General features: G+C 42.9%; 1 protein-coding gene across 2 annotated transcripts in view; it reads left to right on the top strand.

The window, feature by feature from the left end:
• Nucleotides 1–10775, top strand: part of AEBP1 (AE binding protein 1) — a 49206-nt gene extending 38431 nt beyond the window's left edge. For both annotated transcript variants that reach the window (XM_077262783.1, XM_077262785.1), the window contains 2 exons: nucleotides 8923–9022; nucleotides 9776–10775. In XM_077262783.1, the coding sequence (XP_077118898.1) occupies nucleotides 8923–9022; nucleotides 9776–10323 (648 nt within the window). In that variant the 3' untranslated portion in view covers nucleotides 10324–10775. The remainder of the gene's footprint in view (nucleotides 1–8922; nucleotides 9023–9775) is intronic.
• Nucleotides 10776–18873: the final 8098 nt, after the last annotated feature.

The raw sequence follows: 18873 nt of genomic DNA, 5'->3' as shown, positions 1-18873 counted from the left end.
GACAGTATGTGAGACAGGTGAGGGATATGGTGGTTTATTGTTTTTCTTATTTTACAGGAGACAAGGCTTATAGACCCCTCTGCATTACTAACTCCTGAGCTTGATGTCACCTAACAATGCAAAGGTGACATCAACCTCCCAACCCTATTGCCCCACTTGCCACCACCACTGGCAAGTGAGAAGAGCGAAGCTCAGCACCAGATTTGGTGCATATAATGGATGTGCCAGTTCTGGGGCGGCTGAGAACTGATGTTGATAACCTGGGGAGGGGCAATATCTCAGATCTCTTCCCAGGCTGTTTGTTTAGCCTTTGCTGGTTTGAATCTATAGGGGAACCCTATGTCAATTATTTTCTGGCGTCTCCCGTAAATTCACCAGGAAAGGCTAAGCAAACAGCTGTGAGCTGTTATTAATAGCCTGGGAACCTTATGGGAAATTGTCCCTTATCCCAGATTATTAATATCAGCCTCCAGCTGTGGGTTTTCACTCTGCTGGTTATCAAAATTGTGCGTGAGCCCACGCCATTTTTTTTAATATAATTATTTATTTTACACAGGAGATACACAACGCGGCTGAATATAACTCCAAGCATTGTCTCCTGGTCGCGCTCTCAGCACGAGCAGGAGTCAATGATGAGAGCTGCCTTCAGCAGCCGCCGGCACCTGGGATCAGCGAGAACTGTACCGCTTCTCCCCAGGTGCTGGCGACTGAATACAACTCCTTTCATTGTTTCCTGGTCGCGCTGATCTCAGCACGAGGAGACAATAATGAGAGCTGCCTTCAGCAGCTAGCTGGTGCCGGAAAACAGCGCAAACTGCACTGCTTGCTTCCAGGCGCCGGTCCGTGTCACGTTGATGACACACGGATGTCATCTGTGTGCACATGTGCAGCATGCATTTTGTCCATGCAGTACACCTGACATGTCTGTGTGTATACGTGTGAAAAAACTTACATGTGCGCACAACCATTGAATACAATGGATGTCCAAAACGGACCGCATACGGACATACAAAACAGACGTGTGAAGAAGGCTTTAGGCTGTACATAACTAGGGAAATTTGGAAACTGCTTCACTAAAGAACTCATGCCTGGACCAGAGGATATGCTCAGGTGATATTGTTTAACAAATGTATTGGAAGATGATCATGATGCAGCTTGATATACTGTATTTTTTCCAGAAATATTTGCACTAACTCATCCCATGAGGCCGCCGTTGATGAGGTGGGGTGGGCTTTGATGTCCCTTAGAGATGGTAAATTTGGAGAATAGGCTTGCTCACTTTCATGCCCTTTGTAGAGCCTTGAAACAAAATAGAAAGTCAGACTTGTTCTGTCAAGGTATGAATGGATTGCTTTTCTGATGACCAGAAAGTGGCTGGTTTGGTTTTTGACAGAGGATTTTGAAAATAATGAAGGTAGGAAAAAATCTTGATTGAAATTTCTGTCTGATGAAACATTTGGCATAAATCCAAGAACAGTATTCAAAATTAACCAGTCCTGACAGACAGAAAGGACCATTTCACAGCAATAGGAAGCCTGTAAGTCTGAGACTCACCAAACTCTTCTTTCATTAGAGCTACTTGAGGACAAACCCGTTCGGCATTTTACTTGTTGAAGAAATGAAGATTTAAGAACCACTCCTTGAAGGAAAAAAATTATCTGCTAGAATATTCAATGTAACCTTTATGTGGACCACAGAAATTCCCAACAGATGTTTTGGCTTTCCTTTTGGAGTGACTGAGTTCTTCCTTTCTTGTTTACATAAAAAAATGCAAGTTGCACTATCGGTTTTAACCTTAACATCATGATTGGAGAAATGAATTCAAGCCAGAAAAAAATTTCATCTCTTTCCGATTCAAAGAGGATTTTAGTTCTTTGTGATTCCGACTGCCTCAAATCCATAGGTCCCTTAGATGTGCCACACAGCCCAAAATTGAAGCATCTGTGGCAAGTATGATCTGTTCTGGTTGAATCAGAGTGGAACCCCTGAGAAGATTGAAGACAGGGTGGTTGATCCCTACAGAGATGTGAAATGGGATTCTCCAACTTCTGCCTGGAGATAGAGGATGATTTCTCTAAGACAGGAGAGATAACTGGAAAGATTGGAAATGGAATCTGGAACTCAGCACCACTTCTATCGCCGCTGGGAGGAGACCAAACTACCCTACTGCCTTGTGGATCATTTTTTTCAATGATGAATGATGTGACATATTGAAGACTGGATCTTCTTGATTTTCTGTAATCGAGTCTGAACCCAAGAAAGTCTATCCTCCTGAAAGGAGACAGACAAGATTATTTCAAATTCAGCAGGAAGATGTGGTTTTGACAGATGAGAAGTTAACAGATGAATGTGACAAACAGGTTGAGCTGGCATTTGAGAACCAATTCTCTATGTCCAGGACTACATACACTCCAGATGAAGAAATACTGATAGAACTATGAAAATCTTCATAAAGACGTGTGGAGTAGGTGAAAGGCCGAACCAGAGGCAGGTAAAGTGAAGATAAACCTTGACGAACTGCCAATCGGTGGAGAGGAATAATTGGGACATAGACATATGTTTTGGACAGATCCAAAAGTCACTTAATTAGTAATAAAATTAACAAATCAATTAGCCCCTTGAGAATGCAGTCATCTTTTATTTTTTTCCTACACATCTTCCAAGATTATTTTTATTTTTACAGCAACAGTTGTATTGTATGAGATCTTGTTTCTTCTTTAAAAAAAAGGGGATTCGGGTGGCCCAGGTCTTCTCTGATGCCCTTTCTGAAAATTTTGACAATTTCTGAGAATTATATAAAAGAAAAAATTCTAAAGTGTATTACTTTTTGTAAAACTGAAACCCACTTGTACTAATTCAGTTTCTTTAGAATATAATTCAGCTCTGGGACAAAGAGTTTGGAAGGAATTAAGGAAAGGTTACAAAAATTCAATTTTCAAGAGTCATCAATCAGCAGACCAAGTTTGCCTTGTTGTTTTTCAGAATATAAGATTTTTAGAAATAAGATGTGAAGGTAAGTGATAAAAGAAAACACAACAAATTTTAAGAAAATAGTTTTTTAAGAACTTTTTTTTTAGCAATGTTGCTGTCAAGCTGGCTATTGCATAACCTAACCTAGCCAAGTAGCTGCGTTTCATCATACTACCTGTCTTTGGCTCTGTTGGATCCTTCTGCCGATGGGAAGATAGCTCTGCCAGATAATTTAACTATTGGGAAGATCACCTTCAGGCGTTTTCTGGAAGTGAGATTCATTAAAGCGGTTGTCCACCTTTGGTGACAATTTTTTTATTTATAATTTTGGCTCAAAAATCATATTTACAATTGAGATTCATTAAAAACGTTGCACCTTTTATCTTTATAGCGTCAGTGTTGTACTGCCTATTGCTGGCTGCAGATTGGATTAAATCAGAATCCATCAGTGAACACTTTCTGACCAATGGGAGACTTTCAGCTGATTTAAGACCACATCAAAGTTGAATGTGCCGGGAAACAAAGAACCTGTAAAAGCCAAACGGTGCAAATTTTTTAATGTAACTAAATTGCAAAAATTATAAATTAGATTTATCTCAATGGAACAAAAACAAATCCGAAATATCCACATGGTAGCTAACTAAATCAGTTTTCTCATCTGACAACGATATTACTTGGTAGGAAAGAGATAAAGAAGGAACAGAAGAAATTTTTATTAGGAAGGGGCTGACAGCATGTGTTACAAAATCTGCCAGGAGCCTTGCTGACTCACTTCCCACCAGGGGTAGAAAATTGGCTGGACATCTGAAAAACAGATGTAAAAAAAAATGTCACTAGAACCAGCCATAAACCGTCTATGCATAAACAAGGTAATTACTTCACTAAGTATAAAACAAAGACACGGCAATAAAACCTCAAACCCCTTATACAAATATGGTGAGCATAAAAATAAAAAAAATAACATGTGAACAATCAAACCAGCCCTTCTACATAGGAGGAGTTATCGCAACCGCGATACACAAACAATAGAGTATAGGCAAGAGACAGTGTACACCGAGGGCTGAGCACACCGAGATGCCACTTCACTAGCATTTTAGAGCAAAGTCATAGTGCTTTGCGCATGCGCATCTGAAATTGTAACTCTGCATACGCTGGAGCGGCGCACAATCACTGGTGACTGCCATTTAGTGACGGAGGTACAGCAACGTCTTACTATCGCCAGCAAGTGCTCTAATCGTTGCCTTCAGTCTGCAGAAACTGAGATTTAAAAGTATTGCCATCTCCAAGCTGCTATCCCAATATGTACTAGGTGTAATAATAATAATATTAGCAAATACCTCCAATTAGAAATGTATTATAGTTCTTCTGATTTGTTATGTCTCTATCCTCATGTGCAGGACCTTAGGTATCCATGGTTACAGCAACTGGTTAACTGTCATTATACAAGTAGTCGTAACTAGTGATGAGCGAGTGTACTCGTTGCTCGGGAAACCTCAGAGTATTTGTAAGTGTTCGGAGATTTTGTTTTTGTCACTTCAGCTGAATGATTTACGGTTACTAGCCAGCCTGAGTACATGTGGGGGTTGCCTGGTTGCTAGGGAATTCCCACATGTGTTCAGCCTGTCTAGCAGCCATAAAACATTCAGCTGAAGTGATGAAAAGTAAATCACCGAGAACTTACAAATACTCGGAGATCACCCGAGCAACTAGTACACTCGCTCATCACTAGTCGTAACCATGGATACCTAAGGTCCTGCAGTGCCTGCACATTAGGAAAGAGACATGGCGAATCAGAAGAACCATACTACATTTTTAATTGTAGGCATTTGCTAGTATTATTATTATCACATCTCAATATATTGTGATAGGATCTTGGAGATCAGACTCCCTGGCTGATACTTCATTGGCATTGGTTGCTCCTTGATTGTTAATTATTACTAATTATTTGAAAATTCTATCATGTGTAGTAAGGAAATTATTATTCAGTTTTCTGCCTGAGAATAAGGAACATTTGTTTGTTGGAGGTGCCGGAAAAAGACTGTCATGATCCAGGCCGGGTTTTGTCATGTCTCTCCCTTCCCGGTCTGGTCATGTCAGGGGTTAACTTTCCCTGCCTCGTTCCTGTGTCCGGTCTGCTATATCTTGGTGCTGCAACCTGTGTGCAGTGCCAGTTATATTGCTTGCCTTCAGCGTGTTAGCTGGCTCTAGTGAGTTCCTGATCTGTCCTGCTGCATTCTTCTGACCCGACCTGTGTCTGCTGACCTTTCACTTACCCGTCCCTGCTCCTTATTTCCCTGTGTCTTTGGATTCTCCGGTATTTGACTTTAGCTCAACTCTGACCTGATCCTGTCTCTCCCTTCTGGTATCTCTGCTACTGACCGGTACTGACCTTTTTGCTCTGTCTGACTCTGTTTTGGTTTCCCCTTTTGTACTGCTTTATCCTCTAGTATCGACTCAGCTCTCTGACTATTCCGCTGCCACCTAGTGGTAGCTTCGCTGTATTACTGTTGGTCTGCTTCATAGCAGAAATTTCAGCTCACTCTCCACTCTGTTGCCATCTAGTGGAGTTTGTGCTACTCTGCATTAACCCTCAGTACTACAGCGTGACAAAGACCTTGAGCAATCATCTGAACAAATTGAATGGGGTTGTTTCTATTTCCGATAAAACAACCATTTTAAAGGGAATCTGTCTGGCTGTACTTGCAGTCCGATCTGTGGGCAGAGCCGTATAGAGAAGAAGCTGAGCGAAATGATATATAGGATTTTTGGAAAATATTCATTATATCTTGTATTTTGTTTATTGAAATCCCTGCATGAGTCCAGTGGGCGGGTCTACAGTCATAAAGGGAAGACTGTCACTCACTAGTAGGACCACCCACTGGACTCCTGTATACAAACACCAGGGATTTCAATTAATTAAATACAAGTTTTATTGGAATTTTTTCCCACAAAAAAAAATGTATAACATCTTATGAGCTCCTCCTACCAGAAGATCAGAAACCATTGCAATCAATCCTTTTAACCATGCAGTCCACTCTACAGTCAGTAGGTTATAAAAAAGGACGTACTGATGAGAATCATAAAGTTATAGGGAAAGATCCAGTATAATTAATCCTTTTTCTTCCATAACGAGTGCCGATCAATATTATTAGAAATTGATTGGCGCTCATTTTAATTATACGAAGCCAGGTACAGACAGTGTGGGGGATGAACACTTGTTAATGAGTGTTAGGTGCCCACGCAGTTTTGGTATTTTAGACGACATATTCGGTTTACATATGTAAATGCCAAAAACTTGTTTTAGGCTTCTTTCACACTTCCGTCGGTACGCGGCCGTCGCTAAGCGTCAGCGCGACGTACCGACGGATGTTGTGAAAATTTGGCACAACGTGGGCAGGGGATGCAGTTTTTCAACGCATCTGCTGCCCATCCTAAAGTCCCGGGGAGGAGGGGGCGGCGCTCCGGCCGCGTGTGCGGTAGGAAATGCAGGATCCGATGTACGTTCCCTTGAACGCATTTTCGTGTCGACGGTCCGCCAAAACACAACGCATCCAGTGCACGACGGACGTGACATATGGCCATACGTCGCGATCCATCGGCAATACAAGTCTATGGGAAAAAAAACGCATCCTGCTGGCACATTTGCAGGATGCGTTTTTTTCCCAAAACGACGCATTGTGACGGAGGCCAGACAACGGAAGTGTGAAAGTAGCCTTAGGCTCCATAAACATGCAGTCAGCTGATGTAAAAAGTCATTAGTTAGGCTGGTGACCGCTATCTTTACATGGGCCAATGAACGGAAATGTGAGTGTTCTTAAAGGAATTGTCCACATTTAGAGACAATATTTTCTATTAAGTCCATGTATTTGGCGCAAAAAATTCCAGTTGGGTGTCATTAAAAACGTTGCACCATTTGGCTTTTGTAAGGTCTTTGTTTCACTAAAAAAAAAAGCTCACTTGGACGGCTTGTGGTGTGGAGAAACAAGGAAATGTGTGGCCACACGTAAAACATCCAGGAAGAAAGAGAGGGAATCCAGCTTCTTGAATTTCTAAAATTTATTGGATAGAAATATAAAAAAAAACCTCAATTGCAGGATTACATGGTATGATCTGAGAGCAAAGCATTTCAAGCGCTCTCTTGGGGTTCTTTCTCAACGTTAATGACAATGAATCATGATGGAGTTTTATACATTATGGCAGACAATGAAAACCTTGACAAAAATCCCCTGACCTGATAAATCATGTAAATCCAAGATTAAAACAAACAAAAAAAAAAATAGAAAAAACATGAATATTTATACAAAAAAAATGCATGTGCCAAACAATGAAACAAGAAATCAGTAATGGAACATAATCTCCTACTAGCCGGTATTTAGACCTGCGGGATTAACAGGTGACGAGATTATAGATACAAAATGCCTGTATGGTCAGGAATCTCTACCTCTAGGTGGTTTCAACACTTATTTCAGAACCCAGGACGTCCATGACAGGTGATGAAATGTTTAGATGGGCGAGAAACTGTACGGTTAGACCTAGAAAGTCAAATGTTCGGAAATACGGATTATGGTTGAATTGGGGGCTGAATTAAAGAGAAAGACTTTTAGTGACTTTGATGGAAGTTCAGAAAATTGAGCCCGCATCTTTCCCGGCAGATGATGGTTGAGTTACTGAACAATCTTCTGCCTCTAACAGAATCACGTTGAGTGAATCTCGTCCCACTGCTGTTAAAAAGTTAAATGCCGCTTCTAATCTGTGACAGCGGCACTTACAGCGCATGGCCCTCGCCGATGGGTTACTGTGACAGCCAGGGGTCTGCTAAAGACCCCCATGCTTTTCATGACTGTACCCCTATGAAAGCTAGCCTGTCCCTGGCGTTCATAGGGGTCTGTGATTTTTGCTACACACATCAATACTGTGGCATTGCTGTCTGTAGAACAAGTGATCGCATGAGCGCAGGTTCAAGTCCCCTAAGGGGACTAACAAATGCAATAAAAAATAAAAAAAAGAGTTTTACAAAATATGAAAAACAAAAAATATATAAAGTTAAAAACACCTCTCTTATCCCTCATTAAAAAAAAAAAGCATGTGGTATCGCTCTGTTCCTAAATGTCCAAAGTATAAAATAAATTTACCAGGACGGTAAACAGCATGACAAAAAAAGAAAAAATCACGCGCCACAATTGCTGGGGGGTTTTTTAGCTGCCACAACAGCACTAGACAAAGATGTAATAATGGGCGACCAAAACATCGTATCTACTGTACACCACAATGGTATCAATAAAAACTTCACCTCAGGGCGCAAAAAAAACAAGCCGTCACACTGATCCATTACCGAAAAACTGAAAACGTTACGGCTCTAAAAAAATGGAGACGCAAGCCAATTTTTGGGTTTTTTTCTTTTTTTCTACAAAATTTCGTTGTTTTTTTTTTCACCACTTAAATAAACACATGCATGTTTGGTATCACAGTAATCGTACTGACGTGGAGAATCATATTACCAGGTAATTTATACCTTGTAATAAATGCTGCAAATAATAATAATTTAAAAAATTCTAGAATTTCTCTTTTTTTTGCTGCACTTACTGCTCTTTCCAGTACATAACATGATAAAACGGATGAGGTCATTCAAAAAGTACAACACGTTCTACAAAAAGACAAGCCCTTAATAATAAAAAAAGTTATGGCTCTTGGAAAAAGAAGAAAAAAAACAAAAAAACTGAAAATCGCCGGGTCGAGAATGTGTTAAGAGCACTCATTTGGCCGGTTATTGGCTCTTGTAAAAGGACACAAGAGTCCAGTGGGTGGTCCTACTAAGTGATTGACAGCTGACACTGTACACAGACTGATACAGGGGATTTTTATGATCAGTTTTACATTTCTAAATAAGATAAAATAATATTGTTCACACGATCCCTCAACTAACAGTTTTGCCGGCTTCATTTATTCTGGCAGGTTCATCGTGGGATTAAAGGCATTGTGACGGATCGCCACGGAGAACCGATAGCTAATGCAACCATTTCTGTGGCTGAAATACAACACGATGTTAAAACAGGTAACATTTTTCTGATACTACACTCATAAAAAATTGTCTTTTTACAGCTCGCACGGGGCAGGATTTCTTGTCCAATTGTCTTATGTATCCTATGACGTGCGTGGGATGGACACTGTGTACAAGGGAAGCAGTGTACTGTATAGCAGATTCAGGGCTTTGAAATCAATGGGAATCTGTGACCAGGATTTTGCCACCTAATCTGAGAGCAGCATAATGTAGAGACAGAGATCCTGATTCCAGTGATGTGTCACTTACTTGGCTGCTTGCTGCAGATTTGATGAAATCATAGTTTTATCAACAGGAGGTTATCACTAGTAAAGCTGCTGTCATATAGCCCTCCAAATTCATGAACTCTGTGTATCTCCGCCCCCACCACTGATTGGTGACTTTCTACCTATGTAGAGTGTATACAGAAAGCTGCCAATCAGGGGTGTGGGTGGAGTTATACAGAGCTTAGCATTCTGAGAACTGCTCCAGATAAAACAGTGATTTTATCAAAACTACAGCATGCAGCCCAGTAAGTGATACATCTCTGGAATCATTATCTGGCTCTACACCGTACTGCTCTCAGATGGGGTACCAAAAACCTGGTGACAGAATCCTTTTAAAGTACCTTAGCTTGTAGAATATGCAAAATAAGGGATGTTAGTCTCCAAGACAATATACACCATCAAGGTAAAATATCTAGTTACAACAGCCAGATCTAGTAAATTTGCTCAATGCCCCTATGACCTCTCCTCTTACTTTTGATAGAGAGTGGCGGTGATTACTGGCGTATTCTCAACCCCGGGGAATATCGAGTGACTGTACGGGCCGAAGGCTTTACGCAGAGCACCAAGTCGTGTATTGTGGGCTATGAAATGGGGGCAACTCATTGCAACTTTGTTCTGGCACATTCCAACTGGCAAAGAATCAAGGAAATAATTGCAATGAAAGGGAAGGGACCTCTTCGTCTGGCTCCACCCGGAGGCCGTCAGCTTTCCCCAGCTGCAAGGCAGCGTATGCAGCGACGACGAATGTGGCTGAATCGCCAGCGCAATGCTAGTACCACTCTTCCACCCACAACTACTCCTTTTGTTCCGACCACCACCACCTTACCTCCCACAGAAACTCCCACTACCATGCCTCCTCACAAGCTGGATCCCCCTACACCTTCTGAATCTCTGTGGGACACAGAAACTGAGACCTATACAGAAATAATCACAGAAGTGGAGACAGAAACCTGGGAGGAGGAGGGCACGACACCTGTCGCCCCATTCACCACAGCAGAGACTTACACCGTAAACTTTGGGGACTTTTGAGAGGGCCACCTCAACGGAGAAGGGTTACAATTTGATGTTTGAGCGTCGTAAGGGATTAACGTTTCTACCCCAGAGGGGTCAACTCTACATGTACATACAGCTTTCATCAGCAGTAGACAGGGTCTGCGGTAAAGTAGGTGGCCCTATTTTTTACATGCACACCTTTTTGATCTGGAGTTTTGAATTCATCAGGACACATAATAAACATGGAAGTTTTAAAGGGGTTGTCCAGAATCAGAGACTCATCCTTATTCATTTCAATGAAGAGTTGCAATCCAAGACACAACTAACGAAAAAGAGTATAAGGAAGGAACACATAAAAAAGAAGATCCTTATTTCTGATCTTGGACAACCTCTTTAAAAAATGCAGTGCCTGCAGGCCATTCTAGCAACTAGTCGTACAAATGCATAGTTTCATTGATTTCTAATAAAGTTTCTACACATTTTCCTAAGAGGTGTAAAATATTTATTATAATGCATATGGCAAACGTTAGCGAGTGAAAGACGTCAACCTATAGCCCTATTAAAAGGAATGTATCAGCTGGTTTTTCTGTGTAATCTGAGAGCAGCATGATGTAGGGGCAGAGACCCCGATTCCAGTCATGTATCACTTGTTAGGCTGTGTTTTGCTTTCTCAATAAAATCCGAGTTTTATCTGCAACAGATTATCACTAGAGGACAAGCTGCCTTGTGCCTCCTAGTCCAAACACGCCCCTCCCACTGATTGGCAGCTGTGTACAATGTATCTTCCAATCAGTGGTGTGGGTGGGGCTATACACAGCTCAGCATTTGAGCTCTGCTAGATCTGCAGCAGACAAAAATGATTTTATTACAACCGCTGGACACAGTAAACTAAGCAATACATCTCTGGAATCAGGGTCTCTGTCCCTATATCATGCTGCTGTTAGATTACATAGCCAAAAACCTGCTGACATATTCCCTTTAATGGTGCGGTCCTGTCGTTAAATGTCATATTCATTGCACAGATCAAATTAAATATGAAAATTTATTACCATTTACATAAAAAGGTCTCGCAATCACTTACATAATATAGCACCACCTGGTGGTCAATCTGTATGGAAATGTGCACATCCACATAGGGAGCTGAGTGCTAGCGGACAGAGTTTTTCTTCCCACAGATAGGTCTCTGGAGAGTGAAACAGTGCAGCGATTTGGAGCAAATAGAAAATTGGATTTTTAATTTTTTTTTTTTACCATAAAATCCTTTTCTCATTGAATACATTGGGGGACATTGACTGGTGGGAGGACTGGGTATAAGCCCTACCTCTAGGAGGCTTGACACTAGGTAAATAAAGTGATGGCTCTGTTTGGGGAGCTAAACACCATCGCTGAACACTGTGCTAAAAGCAGTAGGAAAACCATCCAAAAAACAGAAAAATGTGATAACAAGAAACATGACCTGAACTCAGCAAAGAAAACCATTGCCCTCAGGGAACCAGAGCTGACCCGGGCTAGAGGAACCAGGAAACGGGTGGAAGCGGTCTCCACCAATGTATTCAAAGAGACTGCGATTTTATGGAGAGTACAACAATCACATTTTCTTGTTAATAACAATAAGGGACACAGGACAAAGGGGATGTCTGAGAGCAATCCTAACGGGTGGGAGAGACGACAGTTGACCATGAGGATTGTGTAGCAGACAGCACCTTACGCTCCTCCCAAAAAATTGATGATTGTGTGTACAGAGGCCCATGTGACCGCCTTGCAACCTTGAGAAACAAAGGCCTGATTGCTAAGGAGGCCCCGACTGCTCTTGTGGAAAAAGTGGTGATCCGAAAAGGTAGAGGTTTTCCCTTGACTCTCTAGCCTTCCACAACAACTGACATATTCCACTTTGAGTTGGTCATTTTGGAATTTGCTGGTCTTCGTGTTGCCCATCAGGGATGTGAATTACAGGAAGGCTTCCATAACAGAAAGGTAAGTTCTTTCGCCTCTGATCAGATCCAGAAGGCAAAAAGGGGACTGAATAAAGATGGACAAAAGGGAGGACACTGAGGGCCTAAAACCACTTTTGGAAGAAAGGATGGCACAGATCGTAAGACCACCTATTTCTGATTCTGAAAAAAACCTGAAAAAGCAGTGGCGCTCCCAAGGGATAGTATATCTTATGATTTATAGGAACTCTAACTCCATCTATAGGTTCCCTGCTCACTTTATTGAGTTGTGCTATGATATAGGCACAACTTTTTGGGGGGCACGTAGAAAATGAAGTAGCTCCCGAGGAAGCACTTAATTGAACCACAAAGGCTCCTGGACTATCTGCAGTCAGATCATCCATATCCAAAAAAATGTCAAGAGGCAAAGATGTCAAATACAGCTCCAGGTGCTCTTCTGTAATATGCCAACTTTTATTGGACCACGCTCCCTCCGCCAGATGAGTGCTTACAATATTGCTGAATAATATTTTCCTTGTAGTGTTCCAGCCCTGTTCCCTCAAACGGCTTTCAGAAAAGAAGAGTTTAAAGAAAAGCTGCTTGCATTCTTTTCAGATGGTGTTGTAATACTTCCACTTCCTTATCTTGGTGTATAGCACTATGGGTGACAGCTTCAAGGATGACGCTTTACATGTCCTGACATTCAGTAGGGATCATAGCCCATTCTGTTACCACATTTAACACTGCATTCCTGCCTGCACCTCTGAAATTGCGTGAATGCATAAGAGTATGATATGCATCCACGGAGACACAATCGCAGAGGTACAGGCAAGAATAGAAGCACGGCTAGCTGAAACATCCCTTACCTTGACCCATTAGAGAACGCGGATAGGAAAAGGGAGCAAAGGGAAGAGAGCTGTGAAAAGTCTGTTCGAGTGACCACAGAGTCCAATGCAAAGTCTCTTGGGTTTTGGGATGTGGCAACATAGGCTAGGACTAGAAAGGCTAGAAAGAAGAGCATGCTGCAGTGGAAGGGTGTGAAATAAGACGAAGGGTAGAATCTCGAAGACTCAGACCAATGTACCCAGGACGGTCATGCAGAATTGTATGGGGAATGTGTTCGCGATTTGCAAACTAAACGCCAACACAAAGTAGAGATTTCTTGCCTGGGGAAACGAATGCCCAACCCACACACGCGTCCAAAGACATGCTCAGAAAATCTAGAAACAGTTCTTAGGTGGTTTGGAGATGTAACAGATTCTCCACTAAAGACAGGGCCTTCACCAAAAAATCATCCAGGTAAGGGATGATTGCCAACCCACTGGCTTTGGGTAGCTCCATGGAGAGAGCGAGAACCTTGGTGAAGAGTAGACCCCAGGTTCTGTTGCAAATCGAGTACGACAAACTGGAAATGAAGAGAACCAACAGTGCAGCAAGGAAATCGTTGGTGAGACTTCACAATGGGAATGTGAAGAGATGCGTCGCATATGTAAACTAAGGGTACTGTCACACAGTGCAATTTTGATCGCTACGACGGTACGATTCGTGACGTTCTAGCGATATCGTTACGATATCGCAGTGTCTGACACGCAGCAGCGATCAGGGACCCTGCTGAGAATCGTACGTCGTAGCAGATCGTATGGAACTTTCTTTCGTCGCTTGATCACCCGCTGACATCGCTGGATCGTTGTGTGTGACACCGATCCAGCGATGTGTTCGCTTGTAACCAGGGTAAACATCGGGTAACTAAGCGCAGGGCCGCGCTTAGTAACCCGATGTTTACCCTGGTTACCAGCGTAAACGTAAAAAAACCAAACAGTACATACTTACATTCCGGTGTCTGTCCCCCGGCGTCTCAGCTTCTCTGCACTGTGAGCGCCTGCCGGCCGGAAAGCGAGCACAGCGGTGACGTCACCGCTCTGCTTTCCGGCTATGGTGCTTACACAGTGGAGAGAAGCAGAACGCCGGGGGACAGACACCGGAATGTAAGTATGTACTGTTTGTTTTTTTTACGTTTACGCTGGTAACCAGGGTAAACATCGGGTTACTAAGCGCGGCCCTGCGCTTAGTAACCCGATGTTTACCCTGGTTACCCGGGGACTTCGGCATCGCTCCAGCGCCGTGATTGCAAAGTGTGACCGCAGTCTACGACGCTGGAGCGATAATCATACGACGCTGCGACGTCACGGATCGTGCCGTCATAGCGATCAAAATTGCACTGTGTGACAGTACCCTAAGAAAAACTCCCTTGGCTCCAATGTGACTTGAGATTGCAGGGATACTATGTCATATCTTTGGACCAGAACAAACTGGTTGAGTATCTTTAAGTCCAGGCCATTCCTTCCTTTTTTGGAACTGTGAACAGATTGGATTAGTGTCCTTTGTACGAATAGGCTTTTTGGAGATGAAGGTCAAGGACAGGTTTGAAGAAAGTCTTTGGAGGGGAGAAAGGAAAAAAAACCATCAAGGAAAATAGAAAAAAATTGGAGTTCGGCTCAACAATACTGGATTTTCTGTTTCTTTTTCAAAAAAATATAGTGCATACAAAAGAAAATTTTACATGGTCAACATGACCGAGTCGACGCGTTTCGACTCATGAGTAAGTCATGAGTAAGACTGCCTAGTGCAGTCGAAACGCGTCGACTGGGTCATGTTGACCATGTAAAATTTTCTTTTCCATGCACTATATCTTCTTTTGAAAAAGAAAAGGAAAATCCAGTCCTGTTGAGCCGGACTCCAATTTTTTCTATTTTCCTTGATGTGAGGCCAGGGCGAGGCCGAAGTCTGAGCCCCAGGTGGATTAGCATAGAGCTACTGGGTGAGCTGGAATTAAGTTTTTATGAAAAAAAAAAAAAAAACATATTTGGAGGCAGGGAGGCGAACGCAATCTTGTAACCCAGGCTTTGGTCACGTGAAACAAGTGTAGAAAAAAAAAGGTAGATTCACATCAGCTCACCAGTGCTGGCAATTATTTATCATAGCTGCGGTGCAAGGAGAAATCCTGGGTCCGATTCCAGGTGAGCAATCAAAATGAGTAAGGACAGAAATCCAGCTACATCCAAAAAAAGTTATTTATAAAAAACGAAGCTAAAAACATTATTTATTGGTATGCTCTAAAAACAAGTAGTAATAATTCTAACACTAGGCCTACGCGTTTCAACACTTCTCTTACAAAGTCTTGACTACGATACAGGCTCGGTGACAATACTCCAGATAAGTAGCTACATTTTTGGACGACATATCTCACTCCTTTATGAAGACATTTTGAGAACCTCTGATTGTGATGTAATAATGGCAGATTCTTATTCATTAACGCCACTATATTAGAATAATCGGTGGAATAACGCGTAGAGAATGTGAATAGCAATTTCGAGTCACTAATATGTTCCTTAGATTTTTTTTTAGTGTTGAGACGGTTCCACCTAGAATCAATAGATGTGATCAATATTGTGCTATTTAAGCATGCACGAGACTGATTGGCCTGGACTTAAAGACACTCAAAATGCATAAGCCTAGTGTTACAATTACTACTTGTCTTTAGAGCAGGGGTGGGCAATTAATTTTCCCGGAGAGACCGTGACTGTTGTGGAGGCCAAACCAATAGGCTGAAATTAATTGTACTCAATATTAATATCGATATATTATAATTATTATTAATTTATATAGCACCATTAATTCCATGGTGCTGTACAATTATTATATTATTGATAATTATATTAATAGCATCACTTAATATTGAGCAGAATTAAGTATGCTGGACGCCTAGATATCGTTTGAACCTGAGTACAGCCCCTTTTGTATATCGTATGAACCCCCCATAGCCCCTCATATAATGTAAGAGCTCCAAACAGCCTCCCCATATACAGCATGAGCCCCACACAGCCTCCCCGTATACTGCATGAGCCCCACACAGCCTCCCCATATACTGCATGAACCCCCCACAGCCCCTCATATACTGTAAGAGCTCCAAACAGCCTCCCCATATACAGCATGAGCCCCACACAGCCTCCCCATATAGTGCATGAGCCCCACACAGCCTCCCCATATACTGCATGAGCCCCACACAGCCTCCCCATATACTGCATGAGCCCCACACAGCCTCCCCATATACTGCATGAGCCCCACACAGCCTCCCCATATACTGCATGAGCCCCACACAGCCTCCCTATATGCTGCATGAGGCCCCACACAGCCTCCCCTTATACTGTATGAGGCCCCCATAGCCTCCCCATATACTGCATGAGTCCCCCATAGCCTCCCCATATACTGCATGAGGCCCCCATAGCCCCCCTTGAGCAGTTTGTCACCCCCATATCCTCCCCATGTGCAGCATGTCACCCCCATAGTATCCCCATGTTCTGCACGACAGCCCCATAGCCTCACCACGCCAACCCAAACATCCCATACGCATGATAAAAAAAAAAAAAACAAAAAAAAAAAACACACCACATACTCACCTCGGTCCCGTTCCCTGGCGCTCTGCTTCCCTCTCTGCCTCCGCTGCGCTTACTCTCCGCAGTACACAACTGATGCGATGAAATGAAGTCATCGCTTCAGCCCTTTCACACGCTGATTGGTGGAGGAAGTGGCCGGAGGCCCCTCCTCCACCAATGAAGTCAGCGCAGATGGATATGACAGCCAGTCCGGGCCGGACAGAGACAGCAAGGGGGCCGGATGTGGCCTGCGGGCCGCACTTTGCCACGAAGGCTCTAACTTTAAACAAGGCCTATCTGGAGATCAAGGGTCAGGACTTCTTATTGCTTCCTTTGGTAAAGTTATATAGAAAGGAACAAAACCTTTGGCTCACTAAATGGAACAGAAGGTTTCTATGGTTCTGGGAAAATCGAGCACTTGTGCCCCCTATGCCATTCTTAATTATTTCGTCTAGGTGCTTAAAGTGCCTGTCCCCTGCAAAATTGAGCCCAGTAAGTGCAGTTTTGGACACTAGGTCTGCAAACCAGGATCTGAGTCAAGTAGCATGCCGAAGAGGAAACAAATTGGCTGCAATACGGGCTGCAAGTTGGGCTGACTGGAAGGAAGCCTCACAGAAGAATTTGAGAAGAATTCAGCAATTGAGAAGATGGTGAAGATGTTTAGCTCAGGCCGTGCTGACCTTCCCGACACAAAGCAGTTTTTCCAAAACTCCAGCCCCCTCCCAACAGATCATGTTTACAGAATTTCCTTAGCATTGCATTGTGATGGAGTTTTTATAAAAGGCATCCGAAACGGTCACATGTTCTCTCACCTGCGCAATACTAAAGAAATCTTGAAAACATGATCTTTTGGGACCGCGAGGACTGGAGTATGGGAAATAATTGCCTTGAGAAACTCGATACCTGGGGATCCACATAGGGAGGTGTTTACCACACCTCCAATGTCTCTTCAAAGAGGAAAAATACCTCAAACCTTTTAGAGGAAACCATGTGCCTGCTCGGGTGTTTCTATCCATTTGCTAAAAGATCAATTTTGTCGGATGGGAAAAAAAAAAAAAAAGACTGGTTGATGATGGTGTTGATGGATGTTTACAGCTTCCGAGATGGATGGAACAACTCGTCCTTTAAGGAGTTTGCCACTTTCTCTTGTTGGTGCAGCCATTTTGTGGACAGAAGTACTGGTTAGCTTGTGATAAAAGCTGCCCTATCAAGACAAAATGTCCACACCTAAAAATTTGTAGGGGGTCCCTCACTGCCTGGATAACGTCCTGCATGGACGAGGTCAGCTTAATGTTCTGCATAAAGGGAATTTCACACCACATTTGACCTATGTAGACTTAACATGGGCATGCAGGTTATAGACTGCTCAGATGTGTGACTGTGTCTCATATCAGATGCCTTGTTGTGGATAATCTTTAGTGATGAGCAAATATACTTGTTACTCGGGTTTTCCCGAGCACGCTCGGGTGATCTCCGAGTATTTGTTAGTGTTCGGAGATTTCATTTTTGTTGATTCAGCTGCATGATTTACAGCTGCTAGCCAGCCTGAGTACATGTGGGGGTTGCCTGGTTGCTAGGGAATTCCCACATGTTATCAAGCTGTCTAGCAGCCGTAAATCCTTCACCTGCGGCAAGGAAAACTAAATCTCCGAGCAGTCATAAATACTCGGAGACCACTCGCTCATCAGTAATAATCTTTTATCATTTTCTGTGAAGGCAACAAGTGAAGACCGTGTCTCAAGTAAGTGGGTCCACCACCCCAAGCAGGGATGTCAGTGGTGGATGCCCAGAAGAGGAAAAAGACTGGGAACCAGGAGAGGGAGTGGGGTTGGCTTCCCTGCAGTGTAAAAAGACAAACAAGAAACCGGAAAATGGCAGAAGTGTGCATAAGGATCCAATGGCCGAAAAGAAAGTCCAGACAGGTGGTGGAAGAGGTACCATTGAGAAGAAACAAAAGGAAGGATTACCACTTAGAAAAACAAACAAACTCAGTAGGACTCTCTAGGGAGTGAAGATGGACCACAACTGAGACAGGGAGAAGGGAATTTTACTCACCCTTCTGCCTTCTTTGGACACACAGGGTCACTTCTTTAGTGACCTCTCACAATTGTAGGTTCACCGACCATCTGCCCCAGCAGCAGCCTTGGGGACGGGAGACCAGTGGAGAAGTTGCATCCAGAAGGAGATACCCTTATTTTGGAGTTCATGGTGAGTCCTTCCTG

This window comes from Ranitomeya variabilis, chromosome 5, assembly GCF_051348905.1.
Source record: "Ranitomeya variabilis isolate aRanVar5 chromosome 5, aRanVar5.hap1, whole genome shotgun sequence".
Classification (NCBI taxonomy): Eukaryota; Metazoa; Chordata; class Amphibia; order Anura; family Dendrobatidae; genus Ranitomeya; species Ranitomeya variabilis.
The sequence above is the reverse complement of the archived record's forward strand: the minus strand, read 5'-3'. Positions and strand labels throughout refer to the sequence as shown.